This window comes from Fringilla coelebs, assembly GCF_963513975.1.
Source record: "Fringilla coelebs genome assembly, chromosome: 20".
In the NCBI taxonomy this organism is placed as follows: Eukaryota; Metazoa; Chordata; class Aves; order Passeriformes; family Fringillidae; genus Fringilla; species Fringilla coelebs.
The window spans coordinates 11120895-11146501 of record NC_140046.1 but is presented as its reverse complement, the minus strand read 5'-3'; the positions used below and the strand labels follow the sequence as shown (position 1 = coordinate 11146501).

Sequence of the window (25607 nt, the reverse complement as noted above, 5' to 3'; positions counted from 1 at the left end):
GCTGCGGCCACGCCTTCGCGCGGTCCCCTGCTGTAATTGGCCCACGACCCTGCCGCTCACACTTCGGTGTCCCGCCCCGCCCCTCACCGTTTCGGGCCGCGGCGCCCCCTGGCGGCGGTGGCGATGCCGCCGATGCCGGGCCCTGGCAGGGATGGGGCCTCGCCCGGGCGGGGCTCGGCCGTGTGCGGGGCAGCGCCGCGGGGTCCGCCGGACCCGGGGGGCCGCTGTCCTACGGCTCTGAGCCGCGGCTGAGCCATCCGGGTCCGCAGGCCGCCGACGTCCTTACAGTTCGTCTGTGCGGCCTGCGAGGCTGCGGGCCCTCAGCCGAGTCCAGAGTGTCACCACGGGGGTGACATGGCACCGCTGCCCCCTGCCTGCCGCCCGTCCCAGGCCCAGCCCGGCCCCTCTCGGAGCTGACCCCCCTGGCGCACGGGATGTTCATGGCTCACCCCCTGCCTGGGGCCGGGAGGGGGGAGGCGGCTCCGCCGTCTGTCAGCGCCAGCAGGGCCCCGGCAGCCTGCGGAAGGGTTGTGTAAGGCTTTGCCATTGTGGGAGCCGGGCTGTGGGTGGGAGCTCTGGAGGAGGATGCTGCAGGCACAGCTGGCAGAGCCCAGCAGGAAGGGTGAAGCATTGGCAGAGGGGCAAAATGTGGTTACAGGTGTCTGAAAAAGAATAGAGGAGAGGTGAGAGAAGGATTTTGCTTCCCCTGAACAACTGGACTGTATTTTATAACCCGATCTGAGCCTATGTCGCTGGTCCTGTCACTCTGATCAGAGATTTTTGTAGAATTAGATTGGATATCGGGAAGGAGTTCTTGGCTGTAAGGGTGGTTGAAGCCCTGGCACAGGTTGCCCAGAGAAGCTGTGGCTGCCCCATCCCTGGAAGCTATCCGGGCCACATTGCACGGGACTTGGAGCAACCTGGTCTGGTAGAAGGTGTGCTCATAGCAGGGGGTGGAACAGGAAACGATACAACTTCTAAATTTTTAAACTAATTTAATCAGGGTTTTGTTCATCTTTGCTCAGGAAGGGAATGGAAGTTTCTTTTCAAGAGACTGTTCCCTGGGCAAGACCTGATGAGCTTTACATTTCAAGGCACTGGGAGCTGCCAGAGGATGTACAAGAGATAAGTGACTATTAATGAACATCAGTGCCTGAACATCCTTCCTGGTGTGTTGGAGACACTTGGTCTGGGAAAAGATCATAAGAGAAGAAAGAGAACCTGATTAGCAGCTAAGGTGAAGGGATTGATAACCAATAGGAAACCAAATTCTAAGAATTGTGTAACTTGGGACCAATAAACATTGAACCAATTAATCTCTCTGAGTTTTGGCTGTATAAATATGTGAAAAATCTATAAAAGAGACGTGTGATGGAATTATTTTCTTTGCACAACCCCATGTGTGGCTAAAATGACTTCTGTCGCACATTCTGGCCAGAACATCATCCTGGCCAGAATAAAATACTGCTTGAGTTCTCTAACACTAAAATTTGTTGGAAAGGTTGTGTTTTTCCTGCTGTTTCAGTGATAGGATGAACTTTAACTTTCTTCCAACCCAAACCATTCTGGGATTCTCTCAACCTGGTGAATTGATGACTCCTGTAATTTTGAGCAGAACTACCATCCTATTCGAGAGGCGAATTTCTCACTTGGAACATTTCTGCAATACTGGAAGAAAGTACTTTTTTTTTTTTGTGAAGAGACTGAAAACTGAATCCACGGATATGGTAAATGGGCTGTGCTGGGGTTATGCCAGCTGGGTTCCCAGATCCTTAAAAGCAGATCATAACAAATCAATGACTTTGCTCCGGGTGGGGAGCTGTGCAAAACACTGCTGGGGTGATGGAGCAATCTAGAAACAGCTTTTTAGCATGTGGGCTGTCAGGAGCTCTTGTATAAATAATTTTCCCAGCATATCTCTCTTTTGTGGCTTTTCAGCTGAAATAATTGCCACACCAGGACCCTCCTGGAGCTGCCCAGCAGAGTGTGTGACAGGCTGTTTGCATCACAGGCCTTCCCAGACCCTGTGCATTGGATGTCAAATCCCAGCTGATGGGAAATGGCCTTCACGGAGCAGCAAGGCCATTCCTCCCACCGTGGCTTATCTCAACTGCCTGTCTGCATTGTCCTTAATGTACTTTCTGGAAACCTGCCTCCTTCCTTGGGGCTGCTCCCAGGGGAGGTTTAATGGGTTTGATTCATCCATTGTTGCAGCAAGATGATTAATAATTGAAGAAATTACGTCATTCCTGAATAGAGATGGAGGAAAGGAAGAGCAAAGGAGGGCACTGGACAAAGGACAGCAGTATCCTTGTGACCTCTCCCACCCTCCACCTTGCTCGGAACATCCTGCTCCGGGAGCCCATGGCAAGGGACCACTAGGCTGAGGCCTGGTGTAGCTGCACCCTCCTACTGAAGAACAGAGCCACATCCTCTTCTTCCCTAGCCAGGGCTCAGTGCTCACTCTGGGACCTGGGCAGGAGCAGAGGAAGGTACTTGGATATGGGGCAGAACAGGCTGTTTCTACTGGCTGCTCTTGCCTCCCCCAGGAAGGGGATGTAACAGGATTGAACTGGGTCCAGCCCATGAGCGGCTGGTCAGACCACCCTGGGCTGACCCATTCCATGCAGCATCTCTGCTGGAATGTGCTGTGGGGCTTTGCAGGGATTTGAGAAGCTCCTTTCCAGTGGAAGAGGATGCCTTGTATTCGGGTAGTTGAGAGGGGAAGGCACAGAGCTGTTCTTGTGGAGCGTCTGTTCCTCTGTCTCAGGTTCCATGGGGAGATAATGGGGAAGGGCTGAAACTGAGCAGGGTGGAGGTGGAGCAGGTTGGGCATTGCTCTTCTTCCCCAGCATGTTCTTTTTGGAAGCCATGGCTGGGGTTCACCTGCTCTGAATGGTCTGTCCTCACTCCTGTCCAAGAGGCTGGACTGAAGGGTGATGGCAGAGCCCCTCATGGGAGTGTCTGGCCTGTGTGGGGACAGACATTGTCTGGACATGGAGAGGACAATGTGTGCCCTCTCTTTTTTCCTGCTGAGCAGTATGGGGCAGCCATCAAGTGCTGCTCAGGCCAGGCAGGTGGGACTGGAGCTCCTCCTGCTCCATGCCTATAGGCTCCTGTCCACAGGACCCTAACGGGTGTCTGCTCCCATTCTGTCAGGACATCCTTAACCCAAAGGGGAAAGACAAGTGGCAGGAGAGGGGCCAGAAGGAACTGCAGGGGCTATGGGCCCTGTCTGGGGCTCAGGGATGCTCTTTTCGTGGGGGCTGGGAGCTGGAGTTTGTCTTTACAATTCCCTCCCCAGCCAGAGCTGGAGAGTCCCAGGGTGCTGCTGCAACACACATCACCCTCCCGTGGCCTGGCCTGGGCTCAGGGAGAGCACAGATCCCCCTTGTTTCAACAGCAAAACAGAATCACAGAGCTCCACAGTCCTTCCTCTGTTTTCTCACTGGCTGTGCTAGAGTGGGCTGTGCTAAGACCCTGCTCTTTCACCCTTAGAGGTGGGAAAAATGGATCCCAGCCACTTGCTGGAGAGTGTCCCCTTGGAATGGCCAGCAGGTCCAGCTGGAGCACCCCACCAAGCCCAGGTCTCTTCCAAGGCAGGACATGGCAAGCCTGATTTCACAGAATGAATTGATTGGAAAAGACCTCTGAGATCATCAGGTCCAACCTATGACTGATCACAACCATGTCAATTAGACCATGGCACTAAGTGTCACATCCAGTCATCTCCAGGGATGGTGACTCCACCACCTCCCTGGGCAGCCCATTCCAATGTCTGAGAACCCTTTCTGTGAATAAATTCTTCCTAATTCTTCCTTTATTTCTGTATTGGGAGCTTTGACTGCCAGAGTTGGATTACTGAGGAAAGGATTTCTGTGTAAGACTTGGAGTGTGCAGAGTTGAGTATGGGAGCCGTGTGCTCATTGCAGAGCAGTCTTGGGAGAGCACAGGGCAGGTACTGCAGCAGGACATGGGCATGGATGTGGAGAGCCAGTATATCCCTGTCTTCCCTTCATGACAGAGGAAACGTTCTGGCTCTCTACAACTCCCTGGCAGGAGGGTGGAGCCAGGTGGGGGTCAGGCTCTGCTCCTAGGGAACAAGTGATAGAACAAGGGAAAACAGCCTCAAATTGAACCAAGGGAGGTTCAGGTTGGATATTAAGGAAAATTTCTTCACTGAAAGAGTCGGCAAGCATTGGAATGGGCTGCCCAGGGCAGTGGTGGAGTCACCATCCCTGGAGGGATTTAACAGAAATAGAGATGTGATGCTTAGGGCTACGGTTAGTGGTGGCCTTGGCAGTGCTGTACTCAATAATGTTAGAGGTCTTTTCCAACCTGAATGACTCCATGATTTCTATGTTTTCCATGATCCAACATCCACCAGTACTCTTGTCAAATGTTGTTTTCAGGATTCCTGCAACTCCATGGCCTAACTTGCAGATATCCCCTGTACCTCCAGCTGATGACAACAGGCGGCAGAGTGTGCAAGGACAATGCAGCCGTCACTGTGGTGCTCGCAGCCTCAGATCCTCCCCGTCTCAAACCCAAGGCCAAATGTTTTATTTCCTTTTCTCTGAACTGTGGCTAAATCTGTCATGTTGTGCTGCAGCTGCAGGACAAGCCCTGATCAGCTCCAGGCCAGTTGCTACTCAGTACTGAGGACATCGTTGGGGAAACAAAGGAGTTGTGGCAGAGGCATCATTTGGCTATCCTGGGAAGTACCACCACATTTCTGTGAAGGACACATTCCAACATGGCATCCAGCCACATCCTGCTCTTTTAGACTCCTAGTCACAAAGTGAAGGTTTTATAGGTGCCCCAAATTTGTCTTGGAAAATTGCATGGACTGCAGCAATTTATTTCTGCCTTGCTGTGTGCTTAGAAACCGTTGGAGTCTTTCTGCTGATATTTACAAAAAATATTTATCTGGAGGCACATCCTGGTGTGCATGTAGATTTCAGTCCAGGGATTTCAATGCAATTTCACAAGCTGCTCTGTAGCCCTGATGGTCCTGTTGGACCAGTTGTTCTGGGGAATCAAAGATGAACAGCCACAGGGGATGCAGACTAAGGATCCATCTACATCAGGCTTGATGCCTCTAGATGTGGCCACAGCAGACCCCTTGAAGAGACAGATCAATATTTGTACTGCACTCTGGAGTGTGCTCCCAGCTTCCAACCATTCTCATTTTCCAAATCTTCTCAAGCTTATCACCCTGAAATCCAAGCTCAGACTCAAGGAAATTTCCTTTTCCTCACCATGTCCCTTGGCAAGGAGCTCCTCATGTGAAGAGCTGCCTCCCTCTGTTCCTTTTGAACCTTCCTCTTGCCCACTCCATTGAATAATCCGTGGTTCCTGCTCTGGGGCAGACAGTGACTATTCGCTTTGTCCCTCTTTCTAGGCCACTTATCATCTTGCAGACTTCAATTCTCAGGTGGAAAGTCTCAATTCTTCTTGAAAATACTTTTTCTCATCTAAGATCTTGCTTGGAGCTGCACCACCCTGGGATCTCTGGCCCCAGTCATTATCTTTCTATTTCCAACTGGTTTGCTCACAGTTAAACCCAATTTCCCACATTAGTGATCCAGCAGCTCCCAGGAGCACTGTGATAAAGTGATCTCCCAGACATGGCTCCAGCCCAGGAGGTGCTGTGGTGGAGCAGGCTACCCTCAGGGCTGAGCAGAGGTTTCCTCCCACATCCCCAACCTGTCCTGGTGATGGATCCAAAGATACTCTGGTTTCTGTCCATAGCTGAAGCACACCATAAGGTGGAGGATTTACAGACTCCATAAATAGCACTATTTAGGATGTATAATATGGAGGAGGTTTTAGAAATCAAAATATTTAGAGGTTTGCATTATTTGTCTTGGTAGGAAGGAGCAAGAATACAGAATCTTTAAGGAAGGAACAAAGTAGAGGAAAACAGTGAGTTGGGGAAATAACAGAGGTGTTGAAACCTCCAAAAATTCCTTTTGGTTGAATAGAAGCAGGAAATACATGATGGTGTATCTGAAAGGACAGAAAATTCATTGACAATGTTGAGGTGCATTTAAATTCCTGCTATAAAATACTGGTTTTTCGAAACAAATCTTGACATTTCAATCAAACCTGTAGTTGAATGTTGTGGAACATCCAGAACACTCAACTGAAGTTGCTCTGAGCTGGGCTGTGTTTGTGTGAGCCATCAGCAAGGAGGCTCCAGCTCATTCCTCAGTCTGCTCTCCTCCTCTCAGTTTTATTCTGGTCCTTCTGTGGAGATGTGTCTGAACAGTGTAGGCTTAGTCTCAATGGGAATTTGTGCAAGTTTGTTTCTGAATGTGTTGGTAGAAATGGAAGGAGCAGGGGATGGGAGGATGGAAGAGTGTTGGTGACACCTGATCTTGGAGGACTTTTGCAACATAAATTATTCTGTGGTTCTGTGATTCTGTGACTCCCACTGAGCAGTTTATTAGCACTGCTCAGAGAAGACTGTGACAGGTTTAGAGGTTGCCACTGGTAATAACTGACTGCAAAAATGTTGGAGTCTCCTGCCCTCCCTTCCCACTTCAGCCATATTTATAATATTTTCTTGCAAAAAGATAAAGTTACAGTTGATGTCATTTACAGATTAGGTGGAGTTTATTGACTTTAGTTAGTAGCATAAATAGAGGAGAGAAAAGTAATATGTATGTCTGAGTTAAGCAAAGTTCAGCTTTTGATTTCCATCTAGATCATTCATTTGACTTAGTTTTCATTAGCTGCTTTGTTTTCCATGGAGTCTATCCGCAACACTGCTGTGTCACTCCATCTTTTGTTTTATAATTACTGCAGTGCCTCTGTGTTGCTCCATCCTTTGTTCCGTGTCTCCCTTGGAGTGGCACACCAAGCTCCATCAGCATTCCTGTTCCTAAGGTGTGCAGGCAATTTGTCCCTGTCCTTGCACTCCTTGCTGAGCTTTGGGTTTCGGTCTACTCACACCTTCCTTGTCCCACTCTGTGTAGTGTGGGGGGAACTGGATCCATGATGGTGGGAGTACTTCATGCCCTTGGAGGTACCAGGTTTCATCCCAGTATCCAAATAGGCTCTGGAACAGAGAACAAGGCAAGTCATGGAGCAGGAAGGATCCCAGAGGAATCCTGAGCTCATCAGCTGTTTGGACCAGGATATTCTGAGTCTTCTTCACAAGTAAAACCTCAGCCTTGATTCCAGCTGTCTCAACTGACTCTCACTCTAGGAGTTTAATCCCTTAGCAGGAGCTGGGATGAAAGTGAGCCAGAACATGGAGAAAGAGCTTCAGAGAAGGGAACGGATGTGCCAAGGCTAAGCTGGGGACTGGGCTGTGATGGCAGCAGAGAATCCATGAGCTGTATGGAGCCCACCTGCCTGCTGTGGGAAGGGGCAGGTAGGTCTCTGCTAAGGAAATGTCTTTCCAGAAACCCAGCAACGTGCCCTGTGCTCCCAGGGCTCTGTGGGCAGGTCCTCCTCAGCTGCCCACTCCCCAGGCTTCTAGCTGCACCTCCCTAGCACCAAGGCATCATGTGCGGTGTCACCCAGGCTCAGTTTTGTTCATGCTTAGTAACAGAGTGTTGTAGTGAGAGAAAAAGCATTGTGTAAAACAAACCCCACCATGGCAGCACCCTGCACCTTCCAATGAATCTGCCTCACTTTTCCATGGAGTTCAGTCTCCTGAGATGTGCTGATTATCTATCACATGCCCTGGAGCACATGGAAGCCTCAGGCCTGCAACCCACCCTTCCAGGCAATATCTTAATTTTCCTTTGATTTCCTCTTCTGGCTTCCTACAAGGAACCCCACTTTGGGTGGGGGGTTCTGTTTTGTGATCATCCTCCTCCACAAAGGAGCAAAACCCCTTTTGCTACTGGACCATCAGGAAAGGCAGCCTGCTCCTATGGCTTTCCCACTGTGGCTGTGGTTGCCCAGTGCCCAGACCCATTTCCTAGCACCATGGAGACTTTGCTCTTCCTCCACTCTCTTGAGGCTTTGTCCACAAACCTTTGCCTGGAAAACAGCAGAGCCCTTCTGGAGGGATGTAACATTTCCAACAGTTTTTCTGACAGTGCGGAGACACCATTCCCATCCTAAACAATATGCGCTAAATCAGCCAATCTTTTCTCTGTGTGTGTTTGGCAGTGGAGACAATGACAGAGCAGTGTCAGAAGGATGCTAGTGCTACACTGCTGGAACCAAATAACCATCTTTGTCAGCTTTGCTCTGCTAACATAGTCATCAGCTCCTAAAGTTCTCTGTGGGCATCAGTGGCCGATTCCCACATCCATGAAGAACAGAATACTCTTTCAGCTGTCACTAGTATTTGAGAAGTTGTGATGTAGCAGAACCGGTTCCCTAAAGACTTGTTGCAAGGGATGCTCAAGGACATAAGAGGAGCCCAGGTCTGGTACTGCATCATGCTCCACCCTCTGCTCTGCACCCTTATGCACTGATGGCCTCCAGAGTCCCACAGAGGAAGCCCCCGTTGCAAGTGGGAGCCAGCATGGCTGGGTGGGCACATAGGTGGTCAGCCTGACTCTCAGAATTTCCCTGCTTTAGTTGCTGTGGCAGAGGTGAGATCTCCTGTTTGTCCATGATGCAGATGTTCTGGGAAACACAAGTGCGTAACAACCATGGTTGTCCTTCATCCACTGCTGTGACTTCTAGGCAAGAGGTCCACCTACTGATCTTCTGAATTACAAATTCTGGGTTTTCTGCAGAGCCCTTAGGTCAGGGGAAATGAAATGACAGGGCATATCCTGTTCTCTGTCCTCTCATGGTATCTTATCACCCATGGTATCGTACCCTGTGCCATGTCAGGATGCTGCTGTCATCAGGGCTCTGGACGGTTTCCCCTGCAAGCCTGTGTGGTATCCTTGACACTGCACTTTTTCCATTGTGTCATGGCTTTCAGCAATGTTTCCATCCTTGGTTGCTGTCTCCCTATATAAAGAGGGCTGAACCCAGAGATCCCACACCAGGAACACTGAGGGACACTCTGCAACAGTCCAGCCTCACTCCTACAATTCACCTCCACCCAACAGGACCATGAAGACCTTCACAGCAGCCCTTTCTGTACTTTTTGTGGTTGTCTTCTGCTACCAGGCCACCTCTTCTCCAAGTAAGTCCAGTCTCTCCTCTTCAACGAGCTGTCTCCTCTTTCTGTCTGCTGTATAAGGTCTAGTAATGCTTGGCAGCTCTCACTAGCATCTGCTGTAGGAAAGGAGAGGCCTGTCTTACCTTGGCTCCCTGATGGGAAGATGCCTGTGGTGGGAGCCCACTGTGGGAGCAGCACTTCCTCCAGTGGGAATCTTCTCATCTTCTGACCCTGCTTCTCCCCACTGACACTTTTCCTGGTCTGATGTAACAGAAAACTTCTCTTCCAGTTTCTCTCAAGTTTTATGGTCCCTGCTGTGTTGGGTACATCACCAGACAATTGTCCTTGAGCCAGGTGGTAAAGTATGAGCACACGGGCAGCCACTGCTCTCCAGCAGCTGTGATGTAAGTAGATCTCCTGCCCTGCTTGTCCTGACAGTGTGGGAACCCTACATCATACCTCATCCTGACATGGAAAAGCACTGGGCAGGGCTTTCCCATGTGAGGAGAACAGCCTGGGAACATATCAGAGGGCAATCCCACATCCCAGCCAGCCAGTTTGTGGACTTCCTTATTAGATTTGAGCCAAAGAGCTTTTGCTGGTCACCCCCCTCACCCCAGATAGTGGGACCCAGCCAGGATGGTGTCCCAGATGTAGAGATGCTGGGGACAAAGTGCTTTAAGTGCAGAGAGCAGGACACCCTTACAGGATGGAGCCACCCCCACCCCATTTCCCTAGGGCTGTAGGGCTGTTTTGAAGCCTGTAGAGGTGTCTGGTGGGTGTCACTGTTGGTGTGCAGCAGGTGGTCTCACTCTCCTCTATCTTCCTTTCCTTTGTCTCTCCTCACTGGATTTCCCTTTCCAGATTTACCACCATCAAGGACAAGCTGGTCTGTGCCAACCCTAATGACATGTGGGTCAAGGACATAATGAATCAATTAGACAATAAGCACAGTGGATGAGCAACACCCTGCTCTCTCCAAGGATGTGGTCTCATGGACACCTCCAAGACATATTCTATTTTCTCATTGCCTGGGAAATTGGCCAAGTATTCTACTCAGTGTTTAGCTCTTTTATGGAAGGCTGTGCAAAGGCAGTATTAATTTATTTGACATTTTCAGTGAAACTTTTCATTCTCCTTTGTACTGAAGGTGTTGAAGTTATTTTTGTATAATAAAAAGGAGCAAAACTTGCAACTTCTCCCAGTGGTTCTTGGGATGCTCCACAGAGACTGGGGTGTGTAGCAATGGCTGGACACTGGAGCGTCTGTGTCTGATGGGGTGACACCTGGCTGTCCCCCAGCATGTGAGGGAGAGCATTTCTCATCCTGCCTGTCCCCCCTGCCTCCTGCACGGCACATTCCCAAACTCCCGGCTCTTGGCAGTGGGTGGGTGTCTCGGGGGATATCTTGGCACAATTGTTGGTGTGGCGAGGGGTCCCTTACCTCGGCCAACATCTCTGGGCAGCGGGCAGGTGCCTCAGGGGTTCCACGGGCTGCTGAGCTCAGCCAACACAGACCCGACCCCATCTCCACCACCGGCCCGGCCCGGGGCTGTCTCTGGCCACGGCTTACTTCTGCTGCTTCCCAATCTGTCCCGCTCTCCCCGCGGGGCCTTTGTCCGGCTCTGCCCCGCCGGGCTGGAGGCAGTCCCAGCCCTCGGGGCCGGCTGCAGCTGTCCCGGCCGGTGCCAGCTCCTCCCCCAGCAGCACGGAGGCTCCGGGGCCGGTGCTACCCGGTAGCGAGGCCGGCTCGTCCTGCAGGCTTTCATGGCACTGCCCGTTCTCCCTCGCCGTGGGGCCGTGCCAGCCATGCCTGCCTGCGAGCCCGCCTTTGCCGGTTGACGAGGGGCGAGGGAAGCGCCCGTGGAGACCAGCGGGCCGCCATGGCGCTGGCAGGTGCCCTGGAGCGGCTGCAGGAGGAGGCCATTTGCCCCATCTGCCTGGAGTACATGAGCGAGCCGGTCAGCATCGACTGCGGCCACAACTTCTGCCGGGGCTGCATCGCCAAGCACTGCCAGGACAAGGGGCTGTGGGCCGACGGGCCCTTCTCCTGCCCGCAGTGCCGGGCCTCCTGCCACCGCAGCGGCTTCCGACCCAACCGGCAGCTGGCCAACATCGTGGAGAGCATCCGCCAGCTGGGGCTGCGGGGCGGCCTGGGGCCCGAGCTGGAGCCGGGGACGCCCCTGTGCCCCCAGCACGACGAGCGGCTGAAGCTGTTCTGCGAGGAGGACGAGGAGCCCATCTGCGTGGTGTGCCGGGAGTCCCTGCAGCACCGCCCGCACACCGTGTACCCCATCGAGGAGGCGGCGCACGTCTACAAGGTACGGGAGGGAAAGGCACCGGCTCCCTGTCGTGCCCCGAGGCACTCTGGCCCGGCGGTGTGCGGCCACCGGGACCCCAACGTGCTCAGTGGCATGGCTGGGAAAGCAGAAGGAGGGGTGGCGCAGACGGTCACCTCCCTCCGTCCCCCCCCGCCCCGCTCCCCCAGCCGCCCTCGCTGCAGGGATAAAGCTGGACCTGGTTATCTTCAAATTGTTGGTGGACCCAGGCTCACCCCGTCCATCCAGCTCAGGGACGCAGCCTGGCTCCCTGCCCATTCACAACCCCTGGGGAAGCTGAGCCGGTGGGTCCCAGAGGACATTTTGCCCCGGTGGAGGGATGCTGGCACATAAATCCCACATCCCAACTATGATCCTGACACCATCCACTCTTCACCCCAGCGTTGAAAGAGGGCTGTCACTCTGGTCTCCAGAACCTTAATAGCGAGGAAAAACATAGGGGAAACCTGCGGAGCATGGGGAGGGTTAACACTGTGAGCTGAGTGAAGAGCACAGCTGCTTTGTTCGGGTGCCAGTGCCTGGCACTGCCTGGCACTGGGTCAGTGTCTGCACTGCCTGGCACTGGGGACCCAGCCAACCTGCAGTGCTCAGCGGGTGCTCGTGGGGTGAGTTGAGCCCATTTTTCTTTCCAGGTCAAACTCCAGAAATCCCTGGAGAGTCTTTTAAAGGAAGTGGAGGAGGTAAAGAAGCGTGAGTCAGCAGAAAGGATGAAAACCCAGGAGTGCAAGGCAGGTGCCTGTCTTAATTCTTAAAGAATGAGCTTCAGAGATATCAGGATTAAAAAAAACCAAAAAACCGCCCTGAATGATCTTGTCTGGGGGCACAGATTTATCATTGTCTCCAGGCTGTGTCCCCATGTTCTGCTGTCACATGTATGAGCAATGCTGGAAGCCAGGCTCAGTAAATGTGTGCAGCTCTATAAAAAGATTTGCAAGGAGCAGCATGCCGGATTCCCTGGAATCATGAGGACTGTATGCTGGTTAAACAAGTAGACATGGGCTATTTTTTATTGCCTTTTGTTTTACAACATGTGCTTGAGTTCCAAGCCAGGCGTGAGCTGTGTGGTGAGCTCTGCTCCACAGCAACAGGAACCAGAAGTGTTTTCATAAGAAAAAAAAAAGCTGAATTACTGCAACTCTGTCCCACTCCAGACAGTTCTGGGAAGAGCAGACACCAGCAAACAGCTGGATTTCAAGTCTCTTGGAATGAAAGCTGGAAAGTAAAAGTAACTGCGGAAAAGGAAATGAAACTGCTGGATGAGTTATCCAACCCCGAAGTGAGCAGATGGTTAATCAGCTCTGGCAGGGAAGACAGGTTTCTCTGAACTCCCCTAGTTTTTCGCTCAGTTCCCTTGCCTTTGGCAGTCCAGACAAATGGTGGTGGGTTTTAAGGATGTCCCTATGAACCCTCTGTCCCCACTGGGGGAGAAGGACAGAGATTGTGAGAGCTGTGTCACTGTCCTCCCATCTGCCTGAGTCAAGGCTCAGGGTCACGGCTCAGCTGCTTCCAGTTTTGTCTGGTTGTGCTTTTATAGCAAAAAGAGCAAAAAGTCCTGTGTGAATGGTGGGGGGAAGAGGCTGTCCTGGCTTATCAAGTCTTCATGACTCAGGTCCAAGTACTTGGATGGGGAAAAAAAAAAGAAGTTCAATTTCCTTTCCTTTATCTTCTTCATTCTGAGGCTTCTTGGCCCAAGCTCACTGCAGAGTGTCTTTCTGCAGCTCCAGGTTTCCAGCCGGCTTTAGGGATGAGGTGAGAAGCCCTAAGGCACTGGCAGATCCTGCCAGTTGCTGGCTCTTCACCTCCTAGTGAAACCTAAGGAGTCTCCTGGGCTCTGCCTTTCCATCCTCCACAGCCTTCCTTTACATGGCTTCCTTTACATGGCAGAGACAGGATATGAGGGATCTGTCTTAAACTAAGAGAGGAGAGATTTAGATTAGATACAAGGAAGAAATTCCTCCATGTGAGAGTGCTAAGGCCATGGCCTAGGTTGCCCAAAGAAGCTTTGGCTGCTCCGTCCCTGAAAGTGTCAAAGGTGTCCCTGCCCGTGGCAGGGGGTGGAAGCAGATGTCTTTAAGATCCCTTACAACTGAAACCATTCCATGATTTTATGACTTTTCTACCTCTTGCTCTTAACTGGGGATTTTTCCAGCACTGTCCACCTGCTCAAGTAGTTTATTAACCTGGATTTGGCTGGAGGTATGAGTTGCAATAAAAACCTACCCCGACACCTGAGGGCACCTCCTTGCAGCCCAACATGCCCCAGACCTCTGGGGTCCAGCTGAGCAGAAATCCCCCAGGCAAAGTCCTGCTGCTGGTAAACCGAGGATGGGGAGTGGGAACTACAGTGAGGTGGAAGCACAAGCTTGCCTCTGGCTGGTTTTTAAATTCATGCACTTATCACAAAAATGCAGTATTTTCCCAGGGCCTGATGCCGGGCATGGATGCTGGAGCATCTGGCTCTGTCTTGGCTGCCTGGATAACGTTCACCCATGAATCTTCTTATCTCAAGGAGGCAGTAAAGAAAAAGCGGGAGAGGATTGTAAGTGAGTTTGGGAAGCTGCATCGGCTGCTGGCTGATGAGGAGAAGCTACTGCTCCAGAAGCTGGAGGAGGAAGAGAAGCAGATTCTGCTGCTGATCAATGAAAACCTGGCCAGGCTGGTGGAGGAGAAGTGCTTGTTGGAGGAGCTGATCCTGGATATAAAGGGGAAGAGCCAGCAGCCAGCTGATGGGCTGCTCAAGGTTAGGCTTTGCCACTAACTCAGCCCTGGTGCCTTTGTCACCTGGGTGGGTGGCTTGGCCCAGACGAACCCAGAGTTGTTTTTGTCTTCTTCTAGGACATGAAAAGCATCCTGAGTAGGTGGGTGATTTTTCCTGGTAGGTGCCATGATTATTCCTGGTAGGTACCCATGATTATTCCTGGCAGGTAGCCATAGTTACTCCTGGCAGGCACCATGGCTGTTCCTCTACTGTCCTGGATGCCTCCAGGCTTTGAGGCAGATGTTTGCATCTGTTCCACAACAGCCACCCCATTCTCCCTGCCTAGCATCTGCTTTAGTCCTCCTGGGGTAGACACAGGAGGGACTGAGACAATCCCTCAGAGGTTCCATCCTCTTTTTTCAGGGGCTCAGGGCCAAGGTCTTGCCTGGCTTGTGACATGTGAGCTGCATGCCCTCCTAAGGGATGTGCTGCCCAGTGGCTTTGTTCCTTCCTTCCCCAGGCCTGGCATTGCTGCTCCCTGTATTGTTTAACTGTGATCTCATTTGGATTGCCAATATGCAAGTAATTATCCCTAGTGCTCTTCCCAGCCAGAGCTCCAGGAGGCGAAGGGCAACAAGAGGGCATTGACCCCCCTCCTAGCTGGAGAGGGGCCATCGTGCAGGCTCTGGATACAGCACAAGAGCATCCCTCCCTTCTCAGGTGTGAAAGGGTAAAGTTCCAGTCCCCCAAGGCTGTGTCTGTGACCCTGAAGGAAAACTACAGCATTCCTGAGCGCTGCCTGGGCATGAGGGACATGCTGAAGAAGTTTAAAGGTGAGGGGGCAGCTCCAGGCAGATTTGGGCTCTGGTTTTCCCCAGTACCCTTGGGCACAGGGAGGTTTTTCCAATAAGCTTTGTCCAGCTGCTCCAGGTTTGTGCGCTGATGCGTTCAGGCTGGTTTCATGGTGGGAAGACCTTTGTTGTGGTCTTGGATGGATTGTGAGGGGACCCTGAAGCCCAGGATGTCCTTTGGTGGTTTCAAGCACCATGTTGCCCGTGATCTCTTGCTTTCAGACCTCTTCCTGAAGCTGTGGAAATGCCCTCCTTGGCTTGGCTCTGCAGCCTGACACCAGATATTTTGATGTGGCTCATTTTCTATATTACACTTCCCCACTGCCAGGCAGTGCTGGGACTTGGGCAAAACCACGAGCAAATAATTGTGGGACGTGGGATGGTTTGGGAGAACCCAGCATTCAGGTCACAGGCACCTGTTTGTGTCTGTGCCTGCAGATGCCTGAAGCCTTGTCCATCCTTCCATCCTTCTCTCTGTCCAGTGGACGTGATTCTGGACCCAGAGACAGCACACCCAGACCTCACCGTGTCTGAGGACCGCAAGAGCGTCCGGCGCGGGAGCAAGAAGCTGCTTCTGTCCCTCTTTGACAGCCCCAAGAGGTTTGGCAGCGCACCGGTGGTGCTGGGCAGCCCCGGCTTCTTCTCGGGCCGCCACTACTGGGAGGTGCAGGTGGGAGACAAGCCCGAGTGGGGCCTGGGGCTGTGTCGAGAGGCTGCCGGCCGGAAAGGCTCCGTCCTCTTCTCCCCCAACAACGGTTACTGGGTGCTGCGGCTGCAGAACGGGGGCACCTACGAGGCCCTGACCGTACCCGTGTCCCCCGTCACCCTGAGCGTGAGGCCCCGGCGCGTCGGCATCTTCCTGGACTACGAGGCGGGAGAGATCTCCTTCTACAACGTCAGCGACCGCTCCCACATCTACACCTTCACTGACAAGTTCTCAGGCAATCTCCGGCCTCTCTTTTTCTTGGGTGCCTTTTTGGGGGGCAGAAATGCAGAACCCTTGGTGATCTCCTGGGTCAGGGACCCACAGGGGACCGGATGCATCATCTTGTGAGAGTGGCTGCCCTGGTTTGGCACTGGTGGGCAGAGACCTGGGAGCCCAACCAGCTTCTCCTGGTGAGTGGGGCAGCACTAGGGGAAAACCTCAGCGCCCTGGTGAGTGTCCTGGCAGGATTCTCACATGGTTCTGGCTGCTGGAGTGACCTGCCATGTGTGACACCCACTGTGTGCCATGTGTTGGGAAGGCACTTTGCAGCAGGAATGTGCCATAACCCTCTGTGCCACTAGTGGGGACAGGGGAGTCCCCTGATCACTGATGCCCTGATACTCATCTCACAGGCTGCTGGAGCAGCGGATGTGCCCAGCCTGCCATGTAGTGCTGACTTTGATGTGAATTGTATTGGAATAAAGCAATAAAGGCTTGATTTGGGGAACCTTGTGTGGTTAATGGTTTGGGTTTGTAGTGCTGCTACTCTGAAATATCTCAGAAGGCAAAGGGGTGCTGCTGGACCTGATCCTCTCCAGCCCAGAGGGCCCTTGAGAGATCCCACTGTGGCATCTGTGGGACACAGCAGCACTCTCCAGGAAGGGATTTGGGAGTGGCAGATGCCTGTGTGGTAGCTTCACCCCAGCCTTGTGGTACTGGGACCTAGGGTAAAGAGAGAGGACATCTCTTTGGGTGGGGGTGGTCCCTGGGCTGCTGTCTCTGGTCCCCTGGTCAGGAGAGCCCCTCCAGGTCTGTCAGCTCCAGCCCCTCCACCCCCCCTCAAAACCCCATGAGTGGGAAATCTCCAAGTGTGGGGAGCTGCCCATCACAGGGCCAGGGTACTTCAGGGCTGCAAGATCCAGGGAAAGAAAAATAGCCCAAACTCTCTCTCAAGTGTTCACCTTTGGTCTGTCCATCCCCTGGGACATCCCTTCTCCTCCAGGCTGTCTTGCTGCCCCTAAGGCTCTTGCCTTGAACAGGCTGCCAGCATGTCACTGGAGGAAAAGCTCATCTAAACCTGAGTGGAGCCATGGTGTCTTTGCACAGGGCCAGGAGGAGGAGACATTGCCCTGGGTGCACAAAACACTGCTCCATGGCACATGGTGTGCAAGCAGGGCCACCAGCCCTGGACTACCAGCTGGAGTGGCTATGCAGTGTGTCCTTCAGACAGAAATTAAGAAGCTGCCTAATTTGAAGTCCAAATCAATGCAAATAAAATGAGATTTGGTGAAACATAGTCTGAAATGCTCAGCACAATTTATCATAGAGTCCTGGACTGGTTTGGGTTGGAAAGGACTTTAAAGCTCCTGTTGTTCCACCCCCTGCCATGGGCAGGGACACCTTCCACTAAACCAGGGCTCCAAGCCCTGCCCAATGTGGCCTTGGACACTTCCAGAGCTGGGCCAGCCACAGCTTCACTGGGCCACCTGTGCCAGGGCCTCCCCACCCTCAGAGGGAGGAATTCTTCCCCATATCCCATTTAACCCTGCCCTCTAGCAGTGGGCAGCCATTCCCCCTTGTCCTGTCACTACATGCCCTTGTAAATTGTCTCTCTCCAGTTCTCTGGGGATGTCCTGGATGATGCTTTAGGAGTCTTCTAGTGAATAAATTAGCTGGACTGGGAGAGCAGTTCCTCTTGACTGAGTTTTGCTGTGTTTTGGGGAGTCCCACATTCCTTCAGGACCTTTCTTTTGAAGGCTGCACAACAGAGAAGAGACTGCTGAGACAAGCTCAGCCACAGCTTTGCCACATCCCAAGAAGGAGAAGGATGATAGGTCTCAGTGGGTCCTGCAGTGCATTGACAACCTGGAGATATTACATAGAGATTGTGATCTTACTTTCACCACATGGAGAAGGAGTTTATTGAGCCTGAGGAGATAAGAAAGGACATAAACTTCAAGAGCTGAAAGCAGAGGCAGTTGGTGGAGGGAGTGGTGAGGACAGCAACAAACAGAAACCTGTTGTGCAGGGAAGGAACCAGGGTAAATGTCACTGAACAGGAGTGGGAGGAGGTGGTGGAATAGAAACTGTCCAGAGCAACCTGATCCTGGCAGGTGATGGACAAGTGGCACTTGCTGCAGCGCTGGGGGGGGGGGGGGGGGGGGTAAAGTGTTTCCAGAAGAAGCAGAAGGAAGTGCAACAATTCAGAGATCTTGCAAGCAGGGGAAGAAATGAATGAGTAGAAAGGATGTGAGGTCACCCCAATGCAGCATCCAAAGTGTTTCTAGCAATCATGAATCTGCCTCCCCCGAGAAGGACAGTGGAGGTCAAAGGTATGAGGTAGTTCTGAGTAGGCTCCCAGATTTTCCATCTGGTGGACTCTGCATCACGTGCTTCTAAGGAACTGCTTGGAACAGATACCAGTCTGCCCTCTGATGCCCAGACTGGTTGGCAATAGGCAGCTGGAGAGCAGCTGGGAGCACTGGGACCTGGCTTTGGGAGCTCCCTGCTGCTCTGAAACTGATCCTGGGGTGATTTGCAAGCAGGATCTCTCTCTAAGCCATGGCACCTGGAGTTTGTCCCTGTCCTCGGTGGCAGTGCATTGATGTCTGGCTAAAGCCTCCACACAGACCCTGTCCTGCAAGGACCAGATCCTGCTCAGCCTCATCCAGAGGGAATGGCTGCACAGCACAGCAGAGAATCATAGAATCATGGAATTGTTCGGGTTGGAAAACGCCTCTGAGGTCATTGAGTCCATCTATTACCCCAGCCAGGGACTGTTCTGCTCCAGGAGTGTGGTTTGGCTGAAGGCAGGAATCCCTTGAGATACCAAATCTGGCAGAGGGACCAGGGATTGGGTGTTACTGTTTTTCTGAGAAATCAGTAGGTTAAAATAACGCTTTAGGCATTGGCGCCCGGGGCAGTTTGCTTACTCCCAGGCACTGGCAGTGTCCCTTGTTGTGATTCAGCACAGTTAACAGATCTGCAGCTTTAGAAATGTGCTTTCTCAAAAATGTTGCACCCTTCTCTTCTAGAAGAAAATGCTTCATCATCTCAGGGGGATGTGAGTCATCATCTGCGTGTTTTTAAGAACTCAGCAGAAAAGTTCTTTTGGGTGTTCCTGGCCACTTCTGCCTTTTGTGAGGCATCACAGGGAAGGCAACAGCCAGGCACAATTTCTTCCGTAATAATTACGTGTCTTCCTTAGCCCTGGAAGTCTGGGATTTTTCACCACTTTAGGAAAACACTACTTTTGTATGCAGCTTACAAACCCATCCCCTTTTACATTAGATTTTTTGGATTCTGGTCCCTCAGAGGTGACACACCCCCTGCTCATAGTATCTCTGGGAAGAGCTGTTCTGGATGCTGGACTGAGCCTCCCCTCCCTGTGGCAAACCAGGGCTCTGGGATGGGGAGAAAGGCACAGAATTGGCACTTCTGGGTACACAAACATTTTGCCTTCAGAGTATCTAATTCCTCTCTGAAAACTGGAGATGTAAAAGCCCAGACCATGAACATTGACTGGCTTCAATCCACATCCCCATCAGCACAGCCCAGCTCTTCCTTCTGTGAGATGCTGGCCTCCAGCCTCTGATTCCTCTGGTATTTGATGTGCCTCAGAATGCCTACAGACACACTAGAGTGATGTAAACAGCAAATATGGAGACCTGCACATATATTATAGTAATGATATTCTTATCATAGTAATGATTGAATTTTTGTTCACAGCTAGGCTTGCCCAGGACTTTTGTAAAAAAAAACCCAAGCAACAACAACAACAACAACAACAAAACTTAACCAAACAAACCAACCCCCACAAAACCAAAAAAAAAGGAGAATTATTTTTATATACATTGTGCAAAACATTGAGCAAACTCCACACTCTGATTTCAGGATGAGTAGTTTACAAATTCCAAACCCCTTAACAGCATTGTTCTTGTTTTGATCTGAATCTAGAGAAAATTCTGCAGAAAACCACCCTCCTCTTGGTCCCAGTCCCACTTTTCATCTGTTAAACTTAAGGATTCCTTCTAGTTGAGCATGTTCTGTGATTCTGGTGCCCACCTGCTTGACCACCCCATGATACTGCTTATGGGAGGGATGAGCACCACAATTTGCCCTGAGCCCCAGGCATGAACTTCCTGAGGAGAAAAAAACTCTTTCCCATGAGGATGGGGAGGCCCTGGCACAGGTTGCTCAGAGCAGCTGTTGCTGCCCCAGCCCTGGCAGTGTCCAAGGCCAGGCTGGATGGGGCTTGAAGCAGCCTGGATAATGGAAGGCTGTGGCAGCAGCTCTGGCTACAGAGAGCAGCACAACTTTCCCAGGCATTGTGCTGGGAAAGCCTGTGAGAAGATCAGAGAAAAGAATGATAAATAATTCTTATCTTCACTTGCTGCCTCTGTTGTTGTGAACATGTGGAATGTGTTATGGAGATTTGTTTACCAAAGGGTGGCTTCTTGACTGGCCAATGGTGATGGTGTTTGGATTGAAGGACCAGTTGGGTCCATCTGTATTGTAACTGTCTAAAAAAGCAATAGTTTCTTAATAGGCATAGTTTAATAAAGTGATTGATCAGCCTTCTGGGAATCATGGAGTCAATGCTAATTATTACCGGGCTGGGGGCCTGTGACGACAGAAGGTGTCCCTGCCCATGGCAGGGGGTGGAACAGGATGAGCTTTGAGGTCCCTCTGAACTGAAGCCATTCCATGATTTTATGATTCCATGATTCTGTGACCCAAGGATTGCATGGTGTGAGGGTCTCCTTGCATGCCTCAGCTCTAGCAACAAAATCAGCCTCAAACAGCTGCACCAACCACAAATACATCCAGGGCACATGGCAGGGTGACCCCTGGCTGAGGAGCTGAGCTGATGGTGCCCCCGCCTACTCTGAGCCGCTCCTCATCCTCTGCAGAAGGCGCTCAGTTCTCACCTCTCTGCCGGGGGTGTAGTGTTACAGCTTCTCACTGGCTCTTCTGAGCTGTCACACACAGCCGGGTGCAAGATCGAGACAGACATGAGTAATTCTGGGCTCCTGCAGGCTCCCAGAGCAGCGGTGAGGAGCCAGCTGAGGTACCCTGGAGTGGAGGGGGAGGGCATGGCTGTGGGAGGCTGGAACGTGCCCTGGGTGCTTTAGGACACCGCACAAGAGGGTGTCTGCTGCAGGCTCCAGCAGTGCTGGACGGTGCTCACTGCATGACCCTGTGCCCTTCCACAAGAGACCTGAGGCTGTGGGACCGCTCCCAGTGCTACAGAGGCAGGCAGGGCTTGTATCCAAGAGGGACTGTGGAGGCTCAAGGGATTTTGGGATAATCCCATCACAGGTCTTCCCCCTCCTGTCTCCTGTTCCTGCTGTTCCCTGGAGTGAGGGCAGTTCTGGGCACTGGGCTTTGTGCCAATGTCAGTCCTCAGGGTGAATCTATCCGGCAGCACCCAGGGCGGATGGTACTCAGTGGTCAAGATGAGTCTGCCTTCTGTAGCTGGCCCTGGGGTGTGCAGGACCTGGTGAGTCCAGGCTTTCACCAAAGCCAGCCCCTTCACATCCTTCACATGCCGGTGGCAATGTCCTTCTGAACCTCCCAGCCATGGGCTCCCTCCCCTCCCAGCAGTGTCTCAGGGAAGGGGGCTCTGGTCCTGCTCTCTACCTCACTTCCCTCCTCTCAGGGTGCTATTTTAAGCTGGATGCAGTCAGCAATGGGGTGGGATGTCTGATGGGATCCACAGGGCCCCGTGGGCTGAGGAGCCGGGGGCTGCAGCTCCCTGAGTGAGGAGCGATGCGTTCCTTTCTCCACATCCCCCGATCCCTCCCAGCCCCACCGGATCCTCCTCTCCCTGCTCACCAACCACACTGTTTCTGCTCAAGGCCCCTCCCCAGGGCTGCCTCCTGCCCTGCTGGCCTGTGTGCCATTGGTGTTTGTGTCTGAAATCCCAAATCCAGTGTGGAAATGCAGTGTGGTAAGCTGAGCATTTTTCTGTGGAGTGCACCAGAGATCCAGGCAGGAGGAACCCAAATACTTCTTGCTGATCCAACAAAGCCTGTCCAGAGCATCCCAAGCACCATCAGTGGTGTGGAAAATGCCATCAGGAATGTGGGAAATACCTTCACTAAGGTGGGCTCCATTTCCTTCAGGACCAGGGTGGGGACAGGGGAGATGTTTCCTTGCAGGGTCAGGTTCTGCCCAGGGCTGGGGTCTGGCATGGTCATCTCTGGACAGGCATCTCCAAAGATGAGCGGGTTTTGGAGTCAAAGTATTACTGAGAGGGAATATCTGCCAAGCTTCATGTCCCAGCTAAATGAGAGCTTAATGAAATAATTCTAAAATTCTTGCAGTGAAACATATTTTTTCCACCCTCAGCTCTGGAAATAGCTGATCCATTTTATCTGTAGCTCTCAGAAAGCTTTCCCTAAAACAGCCTACATGTTGAATTTCAGCCTCTAACGGTAATCTTTTGATTGACTATAATGGGGCCAGAAATGGAATTTATTGAGCTTCCAGTTGTCATAATGAATGGAGATTAAATACCTTAAAGAAAGCTTGAGACAAGTTACCTGAATGTAATCCCTGCCTTTCTCACAACTGCTCCTTCATGGCTTTTCTTGTTATTATTTTGCAAAACAGGATGTTCAAACACAGAAAGCTTGTAGGAGTTTTGACAGTGTGGAAAAGGATATAAAGAATCTGCTGTCAATTATAATTTCAGCTATTGTCATCCCAAAGGATTGTAACAGAGGCAAACACAGAAGATTCTTACAAAAAAAATTATTTATTGACATCTGAATTGAATTTTATGTCAAAAATATAGTTACTTAAATACAGAAATATAACCTGAGTCTACAAGTTTAAAAAAATAATATACATATTAAATAAAAATATTTTTTATCTCAGAGTTATTGCACCTGATCCCTCCCTTGTAAAAAATTAAATAGCACAACATGAAGTTGGGTTATGGAATGTTTTCAGTTTCTCAGCTAGCTCTAAATGACATTGAAGCACTTCCAGTGGACCCCAGCTGGTCACGTCCATCCATCACGGCAGCTGGGGCCATGGAGCAGCTGGATCTGTGCAGGAGCTCAGTCCAGCTCCAGCTCATTCACGTACTGCTGGACCCAGTCCTCCTTGGGGTTGGCACAGATTTCCCGGCCCTTCCTGGTGATGAACCTGTGGGGTGCAAGGAGGTCAGTTTTTGGTGGGAGAGCACTGAATGGAGAACCACAGAATCATAGAATTATGGAATGGTTTGCTTTGGAAGGCACCTTAAAGCTTATTCAGTCCCACCCCCTGCCGTGGGCAGGAACATCTTCCACTAGACCAGGTTCAAGCCCCACCCAACCTGGCTTTGGACACTTCCAGGGCTGGGACAAGAGCCCTGCCCAAGCCTTGCCTCTCCCAAAGATGAGCAGCTCCATGCCTTGCCCATCCTATCGAGCAGCCACCAGTTTCATCTGCAAAGGGGTAGAGCAGGAGCAGCATATGGCTTTTGTGCTCCAAGCATCACCTTGTACTTCTTGTCTATCTCAGCCTTCCTTCCCTGTCTTTGCAAAAGGGCCTTTCCCTCCCGGTCTCCTCAGCCCAAAACACCCGTGCCCCAGAGGAGGGACTCACACGACAGCAGGCTGGGAGCACTGGCTGTTGGTCTCGTAGTAATCCTTCACAAAGCTGCGGGGCAGCTGCCGCGAGACGTAGGAGAAGCAGCAGGAGGTTGGTGGGTCGGAGCCAACTGTGAAGGGCAAAGACAGTCATCAGCAGTGGCAAGGGATGGGGGACAGGGCACGGAGCTGGGATTACCCACCCCAGGGTCTAGGGAGCAGGGATTATGTGGAGGGGGAAGAGAAAAGATGGGGTCTTTTCCTCTCCTTCAGTTATTCCCCTGTGGGGTTCACCCTGCGCTGGCATTGACACAGCCCGTGCCACCAGGCAACATCTCCCAGCCCAAGCCTGGCCAGCCCTAGCCTTCCCCAGGGTGCCCATATTTTACCCCTCTAGCAGGGGTGGGGGGCATGGTTGTGCTTTTACCCTAAAAAGGGTAACAAACCTTTAGCTTTTATGCTAATGGTCTTTGAGCTCTTCTTGTCCCACAACCCTGGAGCACCTGCCAGAAGATGGTGGGACAGAGGGAGGGACCCAGAGTGGAATTGCTGCCAGAAGGGGCTGTCCCAGCAGCGACATCTCTCCTGTCCCCACTTAGAGAGGGTGGGGAGACCCTGGACTTACATGGAGCAGCAGAAGTCTGGTAGCAGAAGGCAGCGATGAGGATGGTGAGGGCAAGCACAAAAACCTTCATGGCTCTGGAGAAGTGGTGGCTGGAGCTGGAGCAGGCAAGGGTAGCTTGGAAGCCTCTTTGCTGTCTGACGCTGAGACCATCAGCAGCCCCTCAATTTATGGAGCAAGGGGTCTGTGCAGAGGCTTGCGTAGGCACGGTGGAATTTCCACCAGAGTCCACTTGTGCTGCGGTCTCGTGATGGAACAGGGCAGACCCAGCTCCGGAAGAGTGGAGCTCCCTGCTCTGTTCAGTGCCTCCCCAGTGACACAGGATATGTAACAGTCACTGTGGCTATTTCTGCTTCTCTCGTGCCTGTCCCTTAGTAAGAAGTTCCTCTGTGGAGGTTCCTGCATTTGTTAAGTCCCCTGTTACCCAACCTTCCCTGCAGCTTGGAGGGGAGAGTGTATCCATGAAAGAGCTGTGCTGGAGGGCCCAGAAGCATCAGTGGGATGAGGCTGGTTAGGGAAAAAGAGACTGAAGTCTCCTTTACCAAGGACTTCTCCCATATTTGCAAAGCCCTTGGTGCCCCAGGAGCAGGAGGTGGGAGCTGTTGCCAGTGTCCTGCACGTGTTTCCCATGGTTGGAGGTGCCTCAGGGCATGTCCTGCAGCTGTGACAGCACTGCAGGCACTGGCATAGGTAGTGGTGGGCAGGAAAGAGGAATCTGAGAAGCTGAAACACTAAGTTTCCTCCTCAATTTAAAGGAAAAGAGTGCTGAGATGGGCTACTTGTTATCTCCTGGAAATGCCTGATGCACTCCAGGTCCTGTAAGGAGACCTTAAATTGCAATTTAATTAAACAGTTGCTTTTTAAAAATAAAGATTATACAGTTACATTTCAAGAGCTACTGGTAGTCTGGGCATGGGGATGCAAAGAGCTGAAAGAAGTTGTGGATATTTGTAACCCTGAAGGTGAGGCAGAAAGAGTTCCAGGAGCAGGGTGAAGAAGGAAACAGTGATTCTGAAAATGAGGAGCAGATTACCTGTGCGGTAAGAGCATGGGCAGAAACTAGGATGTTGGGAAGAAATGTCTCAGCTGATGAGGGAAAATGACCACAGACTGGGGAAGCAGTATGATGTAGGAGAGAGTAAGAGCTCTATGAAGGCTGGGCAAGGGCTGAGACAGGGACGGGTCGCTGGGAAGAAGCCACCACCCTCCACACAGAGAGCCATGGAGGTCTGACAGACTTGCTGAGGAGGAGAGGGGAGGCTGGGCAGGGAGGTGATGAGTGCTCTGGGAAGAGCTGAGGGCTGTCCGGCTGCAGTGAGATGTTCTCAGGAGGATATTCCTGGGGAATGTCTCCATTTTTTTATTTGGAGTGATGATGTCTTGGTAGACACTTCCTAAATAAGAGTGGAAGGTTTATAATGTAAATGGAGCAACCCAAGCTCACCCTGGCACCTCTGCACTTCCCCCGGCAGCGCTGGGTACTGACTCATCCTATTTCT

General features: G+C 51.9%; 2 protein-coding genes across 4 annotated transcripts; one reads left to right on the top strand and one right to left on the bottom strand.

The window, feature by feature from the left end:
- Window positions 1-10757: 10757 nt before the first annotated feature.
- TRIM50 (tripartite motif containing 50) lies at window positions 10758-16381 on the top strand. Of its 3 annotated transcripts, XM_084218968.1 has the most exons (7): window positions 10758-11408; window positions 12059-12154; window positions 13936-14166; window positions 14262-14284; window positions 14845-14957; window positions 15458-15645; window positions 15754-16381. In XM_084218968.1, the coding sequence occupies exons 1-7, from the start codon at window positions 10971-10973 to the stop codon at window positions 16027-16029; spliced, it is 1365 nt and encodes a 454-aa protein (XP_084075094.1). In that variant the 5' UTR covers window positions 10758-10970; the 3' UTR covers window positions 16030-16381. The 3 variants fall into 3 exon arrangements, with proteins under 3 accessions (XP_084075094.1, XP_084075093.1, XP_084075092.1); XM_084218967.1 differs by having other exon boundaries at window positions 15458-16381; XM_084218966.1 differs by having other exon boundaries at window positions 14262-14323; window positions 15458-16381.
- Window positions 16382-22970: 6589 nt separating this feature from the next.
- LOC311161491 (C-C motif chemokine 4 homolog) lies at window positions 22971-24181 on the bottom strand (the record flags this gene model as incomplete). The annotated part of the gene is made up of 3 exons (XM_084219104.1): window positions 22971-23058; window positions 23503-23617; window positions 24112-24181. The coding sequence occupies 3 exons, from the start codon at window positions 24179-24181 to the stop codon at window positions 22971-22973; spliced, it is 273 nt and encodes a 90-aa protein (XP_084075230.1).
- Window positions 24182-25607: the final 1426 nt, after the last annotated feature.